This window comes from Rousettus aegyptiacus, unplaced genomic scaffold (assembly GCF_014176215.1).
Source record: "Rousettus aegyptiacus isolate mRouAeg1 unplaced genomic scaffold, mRouAeg1.p scaffold_m13_p_1, whole genome shotgun sequence".
Taxonomy (NCBI): Eukaryota; Metazoa; Chordata; class Mammalia; order Chiroptera; family Pteropodidae; genus Rousettus; species Rousettus aegyptiacus.
The window spans coordinates 171,878,342-171,895,992 of NW_023416284.1; the positions used below are offsets into that span (position 1 = coordinate 171,878,342).

The window sequence follows — 17,651 nt, forward strand, 5'->3', positions numbered from 1 at the left end:
TGGCAGCCGATTCCATTCTAGCAGCTACCTGCCATGGCCACACTTAATGCTACCGACAGTTTCCCAGGAAAGAATTCATTTTTACCCTCTCTAGGATTATCTCCCTTTCCTAGTCTATTTCCTCTCGCCACAGACATAATCGCTGCCTAGATTTTCTTCTTCTTTTTTTTTTGCAAAAACCAAATCCAAATCTATCCAAAATAAAGCACATCTATAAAGCAACGACCAGGAGTGTGTGTACCTCATTAAAGGGCGAGAGCATAAAACCCCGCTTTGGTGACCGAATTTGAAAGGTTTCCTGCTGCTTGTTAGTCGTCAACATTTTTACTCCCTCAGCTGCAGGAGAAGCAGCTGCATACTCTAGCAGGGCGAGAGGGGTGGAAGAGATTTAGCCGCGGTCTGAGATTTTCGCAGGGGATAATTTGAGCCCCAGCTCCACTCCGGCGAAGGAGGGGGCCGGGGCGGGGGGGGGGGGGCGCGGTGGGCGTGCGCATGCTCAGCAGCCCCGTTCCGCGGAGGCCCAGCTGCCGCCACCGCCGCGGCCGGCGCTGTAACCGCGGCGGCTGCTGCTGCTGCTCGGGGCGGGCGTTGGTGCCGTGCGCGGAGGCGCCGTGTCAGGAGCGAGGGAGCGGCCCGGCGGGAGCGCGGGCGGCGCCGGCGCCCGAGGAAGGCAGCCGGGCTCTGAAGAAGCGAGGACGGGCCGGGCCGGCGGCGGACGAGCGAGGCGGAGAGCGCGGGGAGCCTGCCCGGGCGCCCTGCGTGCCATGCCGGCGGGGCAGCGGCCCTGAGCGGCGCCCCCCACGGCCGGCGGAGCGGGAGGAAGCGTCGAGAGCCTGCGGGGCCGGGGCGGGCGACGAGCGGCGGGGCCGCGGGCCATGGGCGCGGCGGCGGCGGCGGCGAGCCGGGGCGGCGGCGACGCGCGGAGTCCGCCCGCGGCCAGGTGAGGCTGGGCGCAGCGGGCTCGGGGCGCCGCGCCACTGCTGCGCCGCCGGGCCGCGGAGCGAGGCGGCGGCGGCGGCGGCCTCGGAGGAAGAGGGGTCGCCGCGCGGGGTTCTGGTGGCCGCTGCCCTTTCGTCGTCGCAGCATTTCCTGTTCGGATTATCTTTTGCTTCGCCCCGGCCGCCTCCTTCCCCACCCTCGCGCTCCCACTCTCTGCCACTCCTCCGGGTCCTCGGTGGAAGCTGCCCTCGCCCGGGGCTCGTGCCCCCAGCCCGGGGACACCCCTTTGCCGCCCCTCCCGGGCTGCGGGGGGCGCCCCGCCGAGACCATGCGGAAATTCAACATCAGGAAGGTGCTGGACGGCCTGACCGCGGGCTCGTCCTCGGCCTCGCAGCAGCAGCAGCCGCAGCAGCACCCTTCTGGGAACCGCGAGCCCGAGATCCAGGAAACGCTCCAGTCCGAGCACTTCCAGCTCTGCAAGGTGAACGCAGCGCGCAGCCCGCGAAACCCGGGGTCGTTTTGGGGGGCAGCCTGGGCTTTACGGGAGAGTACGAGGGACTCGAGCGCCAGTAAAATCGTACCGCGAATACAGGGCTCGCTCCTCCTCTAGCGAACGTTTGCTTGGTGGGTTATTTTGGAGATTGACATCATCTTACTCCTTTTCGTTGATTTTTTTCCTCCTCCCCTTTTCACATGCAGCAATCATTCAAGGTTGCTTCCCACGTATTATACTGATCTTTAATTTGTATTCTCAATATCCGTATAGCTTTTATATTAAAACATTTTAATGTAACTCACCAACTTCGAAGTTTCCCTTGGAAACCGTGTATGAATATTGTTTATCAAAAAGCCAAACCTGTTCAACTAGACATTTGCTCATCAATTTTCCCTTAGGATGTGGTAGGAGGCTTAAAATTTGAAATCACAGGGTCCTTTCATCATTATATTTGGTTAAAAAGTTTGTACTGTGATTTTTGCCTGTTAATGGCACAATTGCCATAGCGGTCTAATTCGGAAAGAATGATGCAGCGAATTAATTCACCAGCTGCTCAGTGAGAACTACGAACTTGTCTTGGTCTTAATATCTACCTTTCTCATAAATACCATGCGTTCATATGTTAGAGTTTATTAAAAGTGTGTAGTTACACTTATTTTTTTGCCCTAATGCCCTAAAATTAAGGATTTAAATAATGCAAAAATATATGCTGTACTTATTCTGTTATAATTACAAAATGTTGTAATTATAACTTACTCTGTTATAATTACAAAATAACAGAATGCACTTATTCTGTTATAATTACAAAATACCTTTTATCTCAGTAGATGTTTGAAAATTGCTTTACTGAATCCTTGACTAGCTTAGATGACAGCATTTCCTTAGAAGTACTTGTATTAACATCCAAATAAAGTAATGATGAACTTATCACACTTGGAATAAAGCGTGAGTTTACAGAATTTTTGACTACTGTGAATTTCAGTAATTTGTTTTCAGGCATAAGTATAGAATATTAATAAGCAGATTTCTTTATTAGAGTGCTAGTATTACAGAAAAGCAGAAATCGAAGTGTAAAATGGGGATAGTTTTTTTTTGGCGGTTCAGGTTCTATGCAAGTTTTATTTGTTAATGTAGATTTCATAGTGTGTGTTTTAAAGCAATAAGTGCATGTATATGTCTTTCACATCAATTATAATTGGTTCTAAATTCTAATGCTTTTATTGATTTTCCTGTTTTTAAATATCGTTTGCTGCCTTGGCTGGTGTGATGTCACTTGCCCGTCCCTAGACTGTTCGCCATGGATTTCCCTATCAGCCCTCAGCCCTGGCCTTTGATCCTGTACAGAAGATCCTGGCAGTGGGAACTCAGACTGGTGCTTTAAGGCTGTATCCTTTCGTTTAATTTTTTTTTTTTTAACTATTTGCTGTGTTCTCCCAGATATGTGTTGCTGAGTAGTTGCTCTTCTTGTTTAATCCTAAAGAAATGTATGATCAGGTAGATATGTTAAATCATGAGGTGTTGGCTTTTCTCTTGATTATACATTTATTCAGGTTATATGTTGCTGTGATGTTTCTCAGATCTCCGTTTTTAGTAGCTAAACATGTGTCCACATAGAGTTCTCAAGTTTTGCTATAGTAACTACTGTCTTTGCAAGGAGCTAGAAGTTTCTAAGGGAAATATATCTGCTTATGCTAGTAGTCAATTAACTGGAATATGTTAGAATATTTTAATTATAGAAGTTTTGTCAAAACATATTTTCCAAATACCTACTCAGTTTTCAAGATAATTTTTTTAATTTGAACCCAGAGAATATTTCTCATTTCCTCTTTTAAGCTATTTAACTTAAAATTCTTTTTGCTTTTACTGACATTTAACCATCTTCATATAAATACCTTTGATTTTAAAATAAAACATAAGATTTTTAAAAGAAAATGCTTCAGTCATTTGTAGAATATCTGTTCCTGTGTTATCGAAGCAATGTGTTGGTAATAAATAGAAAAAAAAATCACCAGATGATGGCAATAAACGTTGCTATTGTTAAAAAACAAAAACAAAAACGGGGGCACTTTACCACTCACATTTTATATTGATCCAGCTGCAGGTAAAGGGGAAGGGAACTTGCTTTCGAGTAAAACATTTGCGTTGTTTTTTTTCTTATAATTTTTTAAAATCTTCATTCAAAGAAGTACTATATATGATTTCAGGATATGCCTTATTTAATTTGATGTTTGTGTGCAATCTTCAAAATGATAAGTATTTTCAGATAGGCCGTTGACTATGTTACTAAGCCTGTCATTCATAGTAAATACCAGTAGTACACTCCTACCTATTAAAATGGTAAAATCTGACCAGCCTAGATCCGAGTCTGTGAATTTCTAAACTATCTAAATAGCTTTTGCCCAAATATCTAAATAGTTGAGATGAGAATGTTTTTGGCTTCAATTGTTTAGATATTTGTATTCCTAAACCTAGTGATCAATACCTTCTAGTTTAGGGTTCCTATTTCAGTCCTATGAAGACAGGAATAAAGTTAATTTCTGTTAGTGTGGATACTGAGTGTTCAGCAACACTGTGTAGTGACGAGTAGTGAGCATTTTTGGATTTAGATGAACTGTTTGGAACTGAAAGCAGATTTTTTGTTCCCAACAAAAGAATAACATCATTGGGCTAAAAGAAAAAAAAAAGTTGAATTAACTCAGTTATTTTTAGATTATTTTGCTTTTTTTATTTTTAGATTTATTTTCTTTTAAATGGATTGAATTTTTACTGTTTTTCCGAGTATAGTCTCAATTTTCTTATGGTAAATAGCTTATTTTTATTTTAACAGCCAATCTGCCCCTTTTATAATTTAATATAAATGAGTGCCACTAGCAAGGCTGATTTTATAAAATATTTTCCTTAGAAACCCTAATGCATTTGAGTAATTAGCAAGTTGACACAAAGGAAGGAATACAAATGTTAAGCCTAATGCTGCTTGCCAAATCAAAGCAAAGATCAAGTGTCCAAAATCATCACTTTTATATGACCTTTGCTTATACATATTTTAATAGTTAAATAGTAAATAAGTAAATCTATAATTATACTTTATAATCATTCTCTAAATTTTTTTTTAGAACCTGTCTTACTATGTTTAGATTGAAGTCAGGAAAGCTGTTTACTAAAAATATTTCTACTTTCCTTTTTTTTGAGATTTATATGAACATTCCAGAGTGATAAATTGGTTTGCAGTAGCAGATCAGCTTATGAGCTTTATTTATTATGGCTTTGATTTATAATGACTAAGACCTTTTTATCTAATTTCCACATGTTTTTTTTAAGATAAAAATTGGTTTGTCTATTTATTTTGAAAGCTAAATAACTAAAATTTATAGTTTCTAATTTCACAGCTTCATATTGCTATAACATGCAGACTTTTTACAAGTCAATTCTGTTGCCCTGCTCTTTTATATTTTTGTTATTGCAATTAGTTTCTTTTCATAACAGACTCTGCTAGCCTGTAATACATTTGTCTTAAAAGATGTCTTTAGATCAGAAATATACTTCTAGATAGTTTTTCTTTAATTGTGGAGCAGAAAGTAGGAGATGTATTTAGAAGTGCAATTGGGCTATTGGAATTTGAAATGCCTATCTGATTTGACTAATAGGTCTTACTAAATGTTGGAGGACTAAACTATATTAATCTGCTTTGAGGTTAAAATAAAAATCTAGATGAAGAGTTACATCTGATATCTCTTATTTGTAGACAAGAAAATCTGAATCCTTAAATAATATCTAATAATGAGACAAGATCAATTTAATGTATTTAAATTGCATTAATGTATAGTCAGTGACCGATGATATCGTTGTAAACATGCTTTATGTTGACTTCTGGAGAGAATACGAGGTTGAAATGCACTTACTGATAGGAAATGGGAAAGCATATTTTATATAACAAGTCATATAGTAGTGATGTGATTTGTCTTAATATCTCCTCTTTTTGCCATATAAAAATAGGTATAATTTGATCTTTATGAGTAATCTAGGTATCAAAACTATTGGGTTAATAGATAATATATTCAATAACATTGTAGTAACTATGTATGGTGTCAGATGGGTGATCTTATCAGGGTGATCACTTCATGAGTTATATAACTGTCTAACCACTATGTGGTACACGTGAAACTAATATAACATTGGATGGCAACTGTAATTGAAAAAATTAAACTAGGACAAAATAATTATCTGTTCCCATATGGATACGGGAAAAGGGGAAAAAAGATTCTAACTGAAGAATGAAGGTGTTTCTAGTCATGCTGCTATTGTCCTTATCTAGACTTCTGATTCACTGGCATAATTTTGAATTGCTTCATACTCTATTTTAACCAGGGGCTACCCCAATCTTATTTTTAAGGTATTTTGAGGTCATTTTTTGTATGAATATTTCAAGGACTAAGAAGAATGGAATTTCAAATTTACTGAATTTTTGTAGATATTTGAGTTTTTATTACCAAAATTATTATCAAATACCCTCCTCAAGTTTTGTCTTCTTGACCTGTGGAAAATACAGTTAATTGTCAGTCTCTACTTTGATAAGGCACAGACCATCTTTTAAATTGCAGTGTAATATTGCTCATTGCAGGCTTACAAAACGATTTTGTACCTTGGAGTTCAGTTAACAAGCACTTATTAAGTGTTAACATTAGATTATAAATTATGGCCTGAATTTCGGTTCTTTGACTTGCCACTAAAAATTGTGTGTCCTTGAATTAGTTTTTTTTTTTTTTTTTTTTTTTTGCTTTTAAAACAAGAGTGCTATATTAGATGATTTCGTCAGGAAACAATTCTGTGATTCCAAGTAGCTATACTATATTGTTCTATGTGAGTATTCAAAAGAAATGAAAATACTATTTTTACCTTCAGAAAATTTCCAGTCCTAACTAAAGGACTAGAACTAAACAGACATAATTGAAATTAAAGAATTATTTAGGGGTCTACTGACATTGCACAAAGTCAGATTACAAGTAAATTCATTGCATTTGATGACATTTCTACACATCAGTAGATAAGAATTCTGAATGGCAGAGAGGAAGGAGTGGGAAAATTATTCTAGGCAAATAGTATGGGCGAAACAGAGAAAAAGGGAATTATGGTAATTTAGAGGAACACTCAAGAGACTCCTGGGAATGGTGATCTTAACTGAGTTGGGAAAAATAAGGAGCCAGTTGGTGGAGAAGCTTGAATGTTAACCTGTGCTATCCGAGGAATCATCGCAGTTGTGTAAGGAGATGCTCACAGGAGGACAATATCATTTGTAGGATGATTAATGGGGCAGTGGTGTCATGGATAAAAATAGAATAAGTGGAACTTAAGATGCAGCTATCAATCCCTATAGGTAGTCAAGCGGATCTAAAACAGCTAGTGAAATGGGAACTGAAGTACTTGATAACTCTTGAATAACATCTTAGAGAGAGAAACTAAAGATGATGATAAAGTTTTACAAATATTGCACTGAGGCAATTTCAAGGCCGAAATGGAAAAAAAAAACTTGATGGAGGTAGCAGAGTAATGTGTTTGGAATCATGTCATCTTTTACTTTTTTTTGTCATATTGTCATTTTGAGAAGACAGCGTAGATTAGTATAGCATGCGAGTTTGATACACTTTTACATCTGATTTCCTTTTGGGTGGTCCTTGGTGATTTCCTGGATTTGTTATTGAATTGAATGACTACTTTAAAGTCACTGTTAGTTGTTTGGCTGTGTCCATTTATCCTCAGTCAGCATCTCTCAATAGTGGTAGCATTTTGGGCTGGATAATTCTCTGGGTTTGTCTGGCACATTGCAGCCTGTTTAATATCCCTGGCTGCCACCTGCTATATGCCAGGGTTGCTTCTGCTGTCAGAATGGCAACCCAAACACCCCTATAGACTTCTGAGAGCTTCTGGTTGAGAACCATTGTACTTAGCCCAAGTTTTTCACCAGTTAAGAAGGAATAATAACCCTACCTAGCTCATGAAGTTAGAGTCAGGATTAAATGCGATAATGTGTATGTGTACCTTTTAAGACCATGTAGGGATTGTTTCAGTGAATATTAAATATGTGATACTGTTACTAAGATGAGTTTTTTTCCTGCGGTTATAATTTTCAGGTCCTTCATTTATTTCAGCAAATTGCTGAAAGACAACTAACTAGGCACTGTGTAGGAAGGCCTTAAGTTCATTTATTTTTGTGATGTAGTTTTTGAATAAAAGGTCTTAAAAAGTACTACTTTTTTAAAAAGTGTGTCTTTAAAATGATTGTGTTCTCAACCAGAAGTTTGCAAAATTTCTATTTAGATGTAATAAAATAATATTTGTAAAAGTTTGTTACAGAAAGCAGGTGTTAAATGATTCTGTAGTGATTGCACTTGTAAGATAGTGCTAGAATGTTTGACTTGCTGCTTATTAAATTAATTTTAGAAAACAATTACAATATTGGAAAAAATATTTGAAAATATAATTTTTGTTTAAAGTATTTAGAAGTAAAACAAGTTAGCTAGAATTTAGCCGAGTTTTTATCTGTTCTCCCACACTACCCACACTGTCCTTTTTGTTCAGAGAAGAATTCTAGTGATTTGGAGTCATAGCTATAGAGGAGAAACAAGGACTTTGTAATACTTATACTTCTCAACTCATAGCTTTTCATTAAGGAGGTCTTTGTATAAAAGGAAGAATGAGTACTTGTCAGCTATAGATTGTGATTCTCAGCGTGGCCTACTGCAGCAGGAGCAACAGGCACATTTACCTTAGAAACCACCAGAAATGATGTCTGCCTGGAAGCAGTTATTTTGCAATGAATTTCTTGTGGAGGGAAACAGTGTGTGATAGAATCTGAATGGAACCGAGAAGGGATATGTTAATTATTAGGGCATCAAGTCTGTGCTTGGTAAGCTTTCCTGCTTTCAATGAGTTTTATTTTTACTTAGTATTCTCTTTGTTTCTCAATATAATTTTTATTTTATTTTTATATTTTATTTTTTGTTTTTAAATAACCTGATGTCATCCTGAAGGAAGAAAGTAAAGGGATTTTTGAAGAATTATCATTTGAATATTTGTGTTCCAGTGTTCAGATTAATTTTGGATAAGTCAACCAAGATCTCTGGTCTTTCATTTCCTTTCCTGTAAAATGAGGAAATTGGGATGAGGGATTTCCAAGAGTTCTTCCAGCTATAGGATTTTAGAATTTCTTTTTCTATGAAGGATTTGGGAATGCCCTGGACCATCTGTGTCTGGAGTAGTCTTCTGATTGCTTTGAGTACCTGTTAAAAAGAATAAAGTATTGGACTCCTTCCTACTGTAGGTCCCTTTACTTTATATCTATGTAATGCATTCATAATACAAGCGAGTAGATGCACAAATGTAAACCTTTGTTTACAAAAGGCAGGGAAACGTGAAAATAATTTTTTTGTTATTGAAATAGCAGCTCACATTGAATACTAAGATGGTGGGTTGTTGCATTTTCTTTGTACAGTAGTCCCCGCTTCTGCACAGGGGATGTGTTCCAAGACCCCCAGTGGACACCTGAAACCGTAGATAATACCAGACCCTGTATGTAATGTTTTTTCCTATCTGTATACACCTATGATAAAGTTTAATTTAGAAATTAATTACAGGAAGAGGTTAACAACTAATAATAAAAGAACAATTATAAGAATATACTTTAATAAAGGTCTCATATTTTGAGAGACCATTCACATAACTTTATCAAAGTTATGATGTGTGAGATGATACAGCGCCTATACGATGTGAGATGAAGTGAGGTGAATAATTTAGGCACTGTGACCTAGTATTAGGTCCAAGATTCTATCATACTCCTCAGAAAGGTGCACTATTTAAAATTTATGAATTGTTTATTTCTAGAATTTTTTGTTTAATATTTACAGACCACGGTCGACTACAGATAATTGAAACCATGGAAAGTGAAGCCACGGATAAGGAGTACCACGGTATAATGAGGTCTCATTATGACATAGGAAACTTGGGGGATTTTCAAATACTGTTAGCAAGGTTTACTTTCTTTTTTGGGTGTTAATGGTCAGGATGCCAAGTTAAAATAAAATTTCTTGAAAATAATACTGGTTTTTAATCACATGGTTTTACTAATTTTTATATTACAGATTTAGTATAGAGACCATCCTCTTTGAATTGCTGGTGTAATATGAGTACTAAATTTGGTAATTGTATAGTAACTTGGTATATTAATAACTGACAATGTATTTGTAAATAATTGGACTGTCAGTATATCGCTAAATAAAAGATAAAGGCAAATGAAGACAACCACAGCTTAACTTCAAGCATTGGAAGTGACACGTTATTTAAAAGAAGAAAATTAGTAATTAGAGTGTCAGTATTGATTTGTTTTGTAGTATTTAAATGAGAAATTTCTGTCCTGATTTGGAATATTATCAGAAGGTATACTCAGTATTTTAGGGTTTCAGATTAATGAAATGTTTTTGGTTTGATCTAAACAGATGTCTATGTGTTTAAGAATACAATAGAATGATATAAAGAAAAGGGCATTTTTCCATATAGATTTTAATTAAGATAGGTTTTAAACAAATAGAACTACAGAAGTTCTTGGGAAACAAAACTCGATTATTATGAAATAAAGATTTCATAAAACGACATCTCTTCCGTTAGTCACATGTGAAGTAAATCATTGTAAGGAGAAGAAATAGTACCTTTTGATTTCATTGCTGAGTTTTTCTATAAAGACATTCAGTTTTCTATATAATTACTTGTATGTTAATTTGAAGCTATTTCTAATTTTTATTTGTAATAATATAGCAGTCAGTGATTTTCATGTGTCAATATAATAACTTTTAATCTTTTTAAATATTTTCATACCTACCAGTCATCCACTTTTGGATTACCCATCTGAATTGTTTTTATCTCTCATTTTCTTTTATTTATAAAGAAATTTTGGATACTAGCTCTGTTTACTGTGGAACTTTTTTCTTTTTCATCTGTGGATGGAAGGTAGACTGAGTGGGAAAAGGAAGGGGAAAGAATTGTGGACACAGTTTACTCCTCACTACCCGATGTTCCACAATGTGCCATGCGTCAATGATTCCTTAGCCTAGAATACTTTTTTCCCTGTTAGATTAATCCTTATCTTTAAAGCCCAGTGCCTTTGTCTGTGATACATTTTTTTTTCATTTTTTTAAATAATTAAATTTTTCTAATTACAGTGACATATAATATGATATTAGTTTCAAGGCTACAACATTGTGATTAGACATTTATATAACTTACGAAGTGTTTACCCCAGTAGTTCTAGTGCCCATCTGACACCATAATTATGACTATAATATTCACTGTATTCCCTGTGCTACACTTTACATCTCTATGACTATTTTGTAAGTACCAATTTGTACTTCTTAACTCCTTCCCCTTTTTATCCACCCTCCCAACACCCCTCTCATCCAACAACCATCAGAATGTTCTCTGTATTTATGAATTTGTTTCCGTTTATTTTGTTCTTTAGATTTTACATGTGAGTGAAATCATGTGGCATTTGTCTTCTTCTGACTTACTCTGCTCAGCACAATACCCTCTAGGTCCATCCATGTTGCAGATAGCAAGATTTCATTTTTTATGGTTGAGTAATATCCATTGTATATATGTACACCATCCATTCATTCATTGATGGACACCCTGGTTGCCCCCATACTTTGGCTGTTGTAAACAATACTGCAGAGAGCACATCTTCCTTCGTAATAGTGTTTTGAGCTTTTCCAGATAAATACCCAGTGGTGGGATTACTGATTTCTTCTGTCTCTTGTTATAGCCTTTGTTTTAAAGTCTGTTGTGTCCGATGTAAGTATTGCTATTCTCACTTTTTTTTTTCATTTCCATTTTCATGAAATATCTTTTTCCACCCCTTTACTTTCAGTCTGTGTGTCTTTCAATCTAAAGCGAGTACCTTCTAGGCAGCATGTGTAAGGGTCTTGTTTTCTTATCCATTCAGCTACCCTATGTCTTTCAATTATAACATTTGATCCATTTGTATTTAAAGTGATTGTTGATAGATATAGTTATTGCTGTTTTATTATGCCTATTTTTGATTTTTTTTTTTTTCTTAAAGAAATCTCTAACATTTCTTGTAATACTGGCTTGGTACTGAAGAACTCCTTAAGCTTTTTCTTGTCTGGGAAACTCTTTTTTCTTCCTTTGATTCTAAATAATAGCTTTGCTGGGTAATTTTGTTTGTAGGTTATTGCTTTTCATCACTTGGAATATTTTGTGCCAATCCCTTCTGGCCTGTAAAGTTTCTGTTGAGAAATCAGCTGTCAATTTTCTGGGGGCCCCCTTGTAGGTAACTGCTTTTCTCTTGCTGCTTTTAAAATTTTCTCTTTGTCTTTAACCTTTGGAATTTTAATTGATGTATCCTGTTGTGGGCCCATTTGGGTTCATCTTATTTAGGACTCTTCTGTGTTTTCTGTGCTTGTAGGGTGATTTCCTTTACCAGGTGATGGAAGTTTTCTGTTGTTTCTTGAAATAGATTTTCAATTCCTTGTTCTCTCTTCTGATATCCCTATGATGTGAATGTTGGTATGCTTGATGTCCTGGAGGCTCCATTTTTTTTCTTTTTTTTTTGAATTTTTTTTTTTGCTGCAGTTCTGATCAGATGTTTTCTGCTATCTTTAAGGTCACTGATTTGACTTCTGCTTAATCTACTCTACTATTGATTCCTTCTAATGTATTAATTTCAGTTATTGTATTTATCTCTGACTGATTCTTTTTTTATCTTCATCTTTGTTTTCTATCTCTTTGTTAAAATTCTCACTGAGTTCATCTACTCTAACCCTAAGTTTATTGAGCATCTTTATCCAGTGTTTTGAACTCTGCATCTGGTAGATTACTTGTCTCCATTTTGTTTAGTTATTTTTCTGGAGCTTTGTTCTGTTCTTTCATTTGGGACATTTTTCTTTGTTTCTCCATTTGGGCTGCCTCCTCTTTTTTCTCTCTATATTAGGGTTCCTGTGTGTCCCAGTCTTAGTAGAGCTGCCTTATGTAGTAGGTGTCCTGTGTGGCCCAGTGGCACAGTCTTCCTTTGAGGCTGCTCAGCAAGAGGTACAGGGCACACTGAGGCAGAGGCTGCTTGTTTGTGAACCTTCGAGAGATTTTAGGAAAATCCATAGCATGAGTCAAGACTGGACATTTGTATGGAACAGCCACTGCATGGCGCTTCAGTGGGCCTCCAGTTTGTGTGGGGCAGGGTCTCAGATTCAGCAGGGTGGGGTGCCCAGTGTTAGGGCTATGACGACTCAGACATGATGGGCACCTGTGTTTGCATGCAGGGACTGGAGAGGTTCTCAACAAAGACAGTGGATTCTTGCAGCATTTCTGCCTAGGAGAAAGCTGCCCCTCCAGCCCTTGCCCTAAAACCAGATAATTCAGTTCCTTCCCATATATCCCTGGTGCTTTTAGAGCTTCTTCCCCAGAGCTGGAGCCCAGATTGAGTGAGTCCATCAGTGAGTAAGTTCACGCACACGTCTTCAGAGGAATGCCTGAGACTCCATTGAGCCTTCATCTCTCTCAGCCACATTCTCCTCTGGGTTTCCCAGCCAGAAGTTGTGGGAGCTTCTCTTCCTGGCATTAGAATCCTGGGCTGGGGAGCTCGGTGTGGAGCTAGGTCCTCTGGCTTCTCTAGGGGCACTTCTACAACTGAAATATCTATCCCTCCTAATTCTCAACCACCACACATGGGTGTGGGACAAGACTGTTTCACGTGTCTGCCCCTCCTACCAGTCTCATGGTGTCCTCTTATATATGTTCCCATTTGTTGGAGTTAGGTTCAACCAGACCGCAGATGACTCCCAATGATGGCTGTTCTGTAGTTCAGTTGTAATTTTGATGTGGCATGAGAGCAGGCAAGCATAGCATTTACCTACTCTGACATCTCGATCGGAAGTCTCTGATACATTTATATTTTAATTCCGTCCCCACTTCTACCCATGTAACCATCTTTTTCGTAATTCAGCATTTAAAATCTAAATTTCTACATTACCATTCTTTATAAGTAATATCATGTGGGCATTAAATGTGTAAAACTAAACCTTTTAGAAATTATAGCTATACTATTGATTGAGATTTTAAGATAAACTGTCAGAAATGTTACAGCATATGAGACTATGCAGAGGGGTCCAGAGCAACGTAAATCAGAATCAGCCAATATCCTCTGCCTTATCAAGAGTCCAGAAACTGGACAGCAGTCAGTATACAATTATAAAGGGAACATACAGGTTCTTAAATGATCAACTTAATATTTTCTCTACTAAAGATTATATGGAAGAAGGGTAGGTATGTGCACGTATTTGAAGTAACGAAGATTTAAATCTTCAGTAGTCAGCAACTTTTTCTGTAAAGGGGTAGATAGTAGATATTTTTGCTTTATAGTATCTGACACAGCTATTTACCTCTGCCGATGTACCACATAAGCAGCCATAGACGATATGTAATGGAGGGCGTGTAGATAAAAGTGTATTTATGAAATCAGGCAGTGGGCTGGATTTGTCCCGCAAGCCAAAGTTTGGTAATGCTTGCTTTAGCTTATCAGGCTGCCTTGCTTTTAAATTGTGGAGAGGAATGTTTGGAAAGGAATTAACTACTGATATTTTTATAGTCTCATAAATTACAGTTACGTATCAGTTTAAATATGACATTTAGTCATAAATAGAAAAATATTTTAAGAAAGGATCAGTAATTCTTAATGATACATAGTACCACCGTATACCCAAATTATTTTTGTACATGTCGTGCAAGAGGCATTATTTTTTTTCTGGTGAATTCTAATTTGTAAGATAATAAAGTTACTTAACTAGGCATTCTTTGGGGACATTTCAGGGATCAGTTCTATTACTGAAGTATTCAGCTTGTTTGAGACCTTTAGTTCCTAATTTTAATTAAAAATATATTGGCATTCGTAGCTTTTCTCAATATTTTATTATTACATGGAGATATGTTGATATAATTAGAAACATTCACTATTATCTTTAACAGTATAAGCATTTTGCTAAAATATTTTGATTTCTTAGATGTCTGCAAATGTTGGTAAAAATAATTCATTTTCATTTGTGGAAGAAAACCTGAAAAATAATGTATTTAAAAAAAAACTTCTTAAGTTCCTAGAAGCACATTTGGGTGCATGGTTACTTTCATTAGAGCCAGATATATTGCATACCCCCTTTTGGAAAGACTGTATGTGGTACTTTAATTGGAAACTGAAATTATGTTCACTTTTTGAAAAATATTTGTAGTTGCTTACTGCATCATTTTCCAGGAACAGTAAATATAGATGTAATTGTATTCAGTAACTAAGGCTAATTTCTCCTTGATTCTATTTCTCTAACTGGTGTTAGTCCTTTTGGAAGTTGTTATATAAGACAAATAAATGAAAGATGACATGCTGAGCATATCCCTTTATATTTATTGGTACTATGATTTAAAAATAAGTATCAATCTATAACAACTTAGATTCTCTTAAGGGAGATTGTAAAGATTTTTAACTAAAAAAATAAATAATAATTTTGGTTTTATAATCTTCACTTGAAAATTGAGGTTTGCTTAACACATGACGTTTTTGCAAAATATATAGGCCTGGAAATTATATGGTAGGTATTGTTAAATGATAAGGTTTTATTTTTGAAATTAAGGACATTTTTATAGTAGTTTTTGCTCATGTTTTCCTTTTGGTAAGTGCTATTTCGAACTTTGACGCTTTTCCTGGTGAGGTTGTCTGTCGAAGAGTGATTAATCCCACCCTTTCTTGAAAGCACATAATCTTTTCTTGTAATAGCAGGACCTCTGTTTTTCTCACAGCGGTGCTCTGCCAAAGGTGACTGTAAATCTAGTGGCATCAGCGATTGCAGTACTTTCTGCTAAATTGCTTTCCTTTTGTGTACTTTCCCTTTTTGTCTTTTGAAAGCAGAAAAAGTGTTGAAACAGATTTTTCCCATCTATTCCGTCTTAGTACTATATTTTTCGTAATGTGTTGTATTTTTATTTTAAAATTCACTTTTCATGCTTGAGAAAAGAGCTTATCCATTAAGCATCTGAGAAGGGTTGCTGGGATAAAAGGTGGTTTTTACTTGATATGTGAGAATGTATGTTCTTCTTGTATCTTTAACCCAGACCATTATTATTTGTGACTGTTATTTCGTAGCAGACTGAGCAAGTGGGTCATTTAAAAGTATTTATATGTCAAAATCTATTCTAAAGAATTGCCTGCAATAATAAATATATTCATTTTGATCCATTTAGTAACAGTCATAACTCCAAAACAGTAAATAATAATGAATATTTTCAACCATTCTAATTTGTTTATAAATAATAAGTTCTTAGTCAAAATAATAGTGAGAGAAGTAACTAGAGATATATTTTAATCCAGTTAATACCATAATCATATATTAGCCTAGATGCTGCAATTACTTTTTTGTTTTGATGTTTGTTTCATTCACGTGAAAAGCAAGCAGTCAATTGACCTAATTTTTCAAATACCTTTGGATATTTATTGTAAATTGTTAGGAGTTGTGTTAAGGAAGTTTTGAATGTTGACCTATGTATCTTTCACAGTTAATTTTAGCATTTTGTTAAATTTTTACTGCCAAAATAGTGCATGTTGTAGTTTTGCTTAAATAGCAGACTAACAGAGTGTTAGAATTGTGAGTCAGCAATAAAAATTAAGTATGCCCACCCTTATAATCATGAGGATGTGGCTAGCTTCCTTTCTTAATGTATTAATTTTTTTAGTGGACTTTAATTTTTAGAGCAGTTTTGGGTTTACAGCAAAACTGAGCGGAAACTACAGAGATTTCTCATATACTTTGTTCCCACTTGGCATAGCCACCCCCCCCATTATAGACATCCCCCACCAGAGAGTGGTGCATTTGTTACAGCTGGTGAATCTTTATTGACACATCATAATAATTCAAATCCCATAGTTTACATCAGGTTCACTCTTGGTGTACATTCTGTGGATGTTGACGAATGTATAATATGTACCCGCCATTGTAGTAGCATACAGAACGCTTTCACTGCCCTAAAAACCTCTCCGTGCGCTCCGTGTTCATCCCTTCCTCTTCCATAACGCGTGACCAGTGATCTTTTTATTGTCTCCATCATTTTATCTCTTCTACAGTGTCACATAGTTGGGAATCTTATAGTATGGAGCCTTTCTGGATTGGATTATTTCATTTAGGAATACGCATTTTAGTTTCCTGTTTTTTCGTGGCCGATAGCTCATTTCTTTTTAGTGTGAAATAATATTTCATTGTCTGGGTATACAACAGTTGATCCATTCACCTACTGAAGGACATGCGGGTTGCTTCCAAGTTTTGACAGTTATGAAATATGTGGTTATAAACATCTATGTGCAGGTTTCTGTGTGGATGTATTTTCATCTCCTTTGGGTAAATATCAAGGAGTGTGATTACTAGATTATATGGTAAGGGTATACTTAGTTTTATAACAAATGGCCAAACTGTCATCCACAGTAGCCATACTATTTTGCAGTCCCACCAGTAATGAACTAGAGTTGCTGTTGCTCTAATTATCATCTCATTTGATGGTATCAGTTTTGGATTTTGGCCATTCTAATAGGTTTTTACTGGTATTTTCTTGTTTTACATTTTCCCACTGACACATGAGATAGAGCATCTTTTCAAATGCATATTTGCCATCCGTATATTTTCTTTGATGAGGTGTTTGTTAAGGTGTCTCACGGCTTTTTTAATTGGGTTGTTTTCTTATTGAGTTTTTAAGAGTTCTTCGTATATTTTGGATAGCAATCTTTTATCAGGGGTGTCTTTGCGAATATTTTCTCAAAGTCTATGGCCTGTCTTCTTCTCTTGACTTTGTGTTTCGCAGACCAGATGTTTTTAATTTTAATAAGGTCCAGCTTAGCAATTATTTCTTTCATGGATGGTGCCTTTGGTGTTGTCTTTTAAAAGTCATCATCGTGCCCAGGTCATCTAGGTTTTCTCCTGTTACCTCCTAGTAGTTTTATAGTTTTGTGTTGATATTTAAGTCTGTGATCCAACTTTGATAAAATTTTTTTGAAGGGTGTAAGGCCTGTATCCAGATTCATTTTTGGTAATAAGGGGTGTGTATGTGGGGGAGCAACATTCTGTAGTCCTGTGATTCCGTCTTATTCTTTCCAGTGAGCCTGTCACTGTGAACTTCACAGGTGCATCTCAGT

General features: G+C 36.7%; 1 protein-coding gene across 5 annotated transcripts in view; it reads left to right on the forward strand.

Annotated features, from left to right (window-relative positions):
• The first annotated feature begins 1,127 nt into the window (after positions 1-1,127).
• Positions 1,128-17,651, forward strand: part of STXBP5 (syntaxin binding protein 5) — a 155,530-nt gene continuing 139,006 nt past the window's right edge. For all 5 annotated transcript variants that reach the window (XM_036222443.1, XM_036222456.1, XM_036222461.1 and 2 more), the window contains exons 1-2: positions 1,128-1,420; positions 2,723-2,820. In XM_036222443.1, coding sequence (XP_036078336.1) covers positions 1,268-1,420; positions 2,723-2,820 — 251 coding nt within the window. In that variant the 5' untranslated portion in view covers positions 1,128-1,267. The remainder of the gene's footprint in view (positions 1,421-2,722; positions 2,821-17,651) is intronic.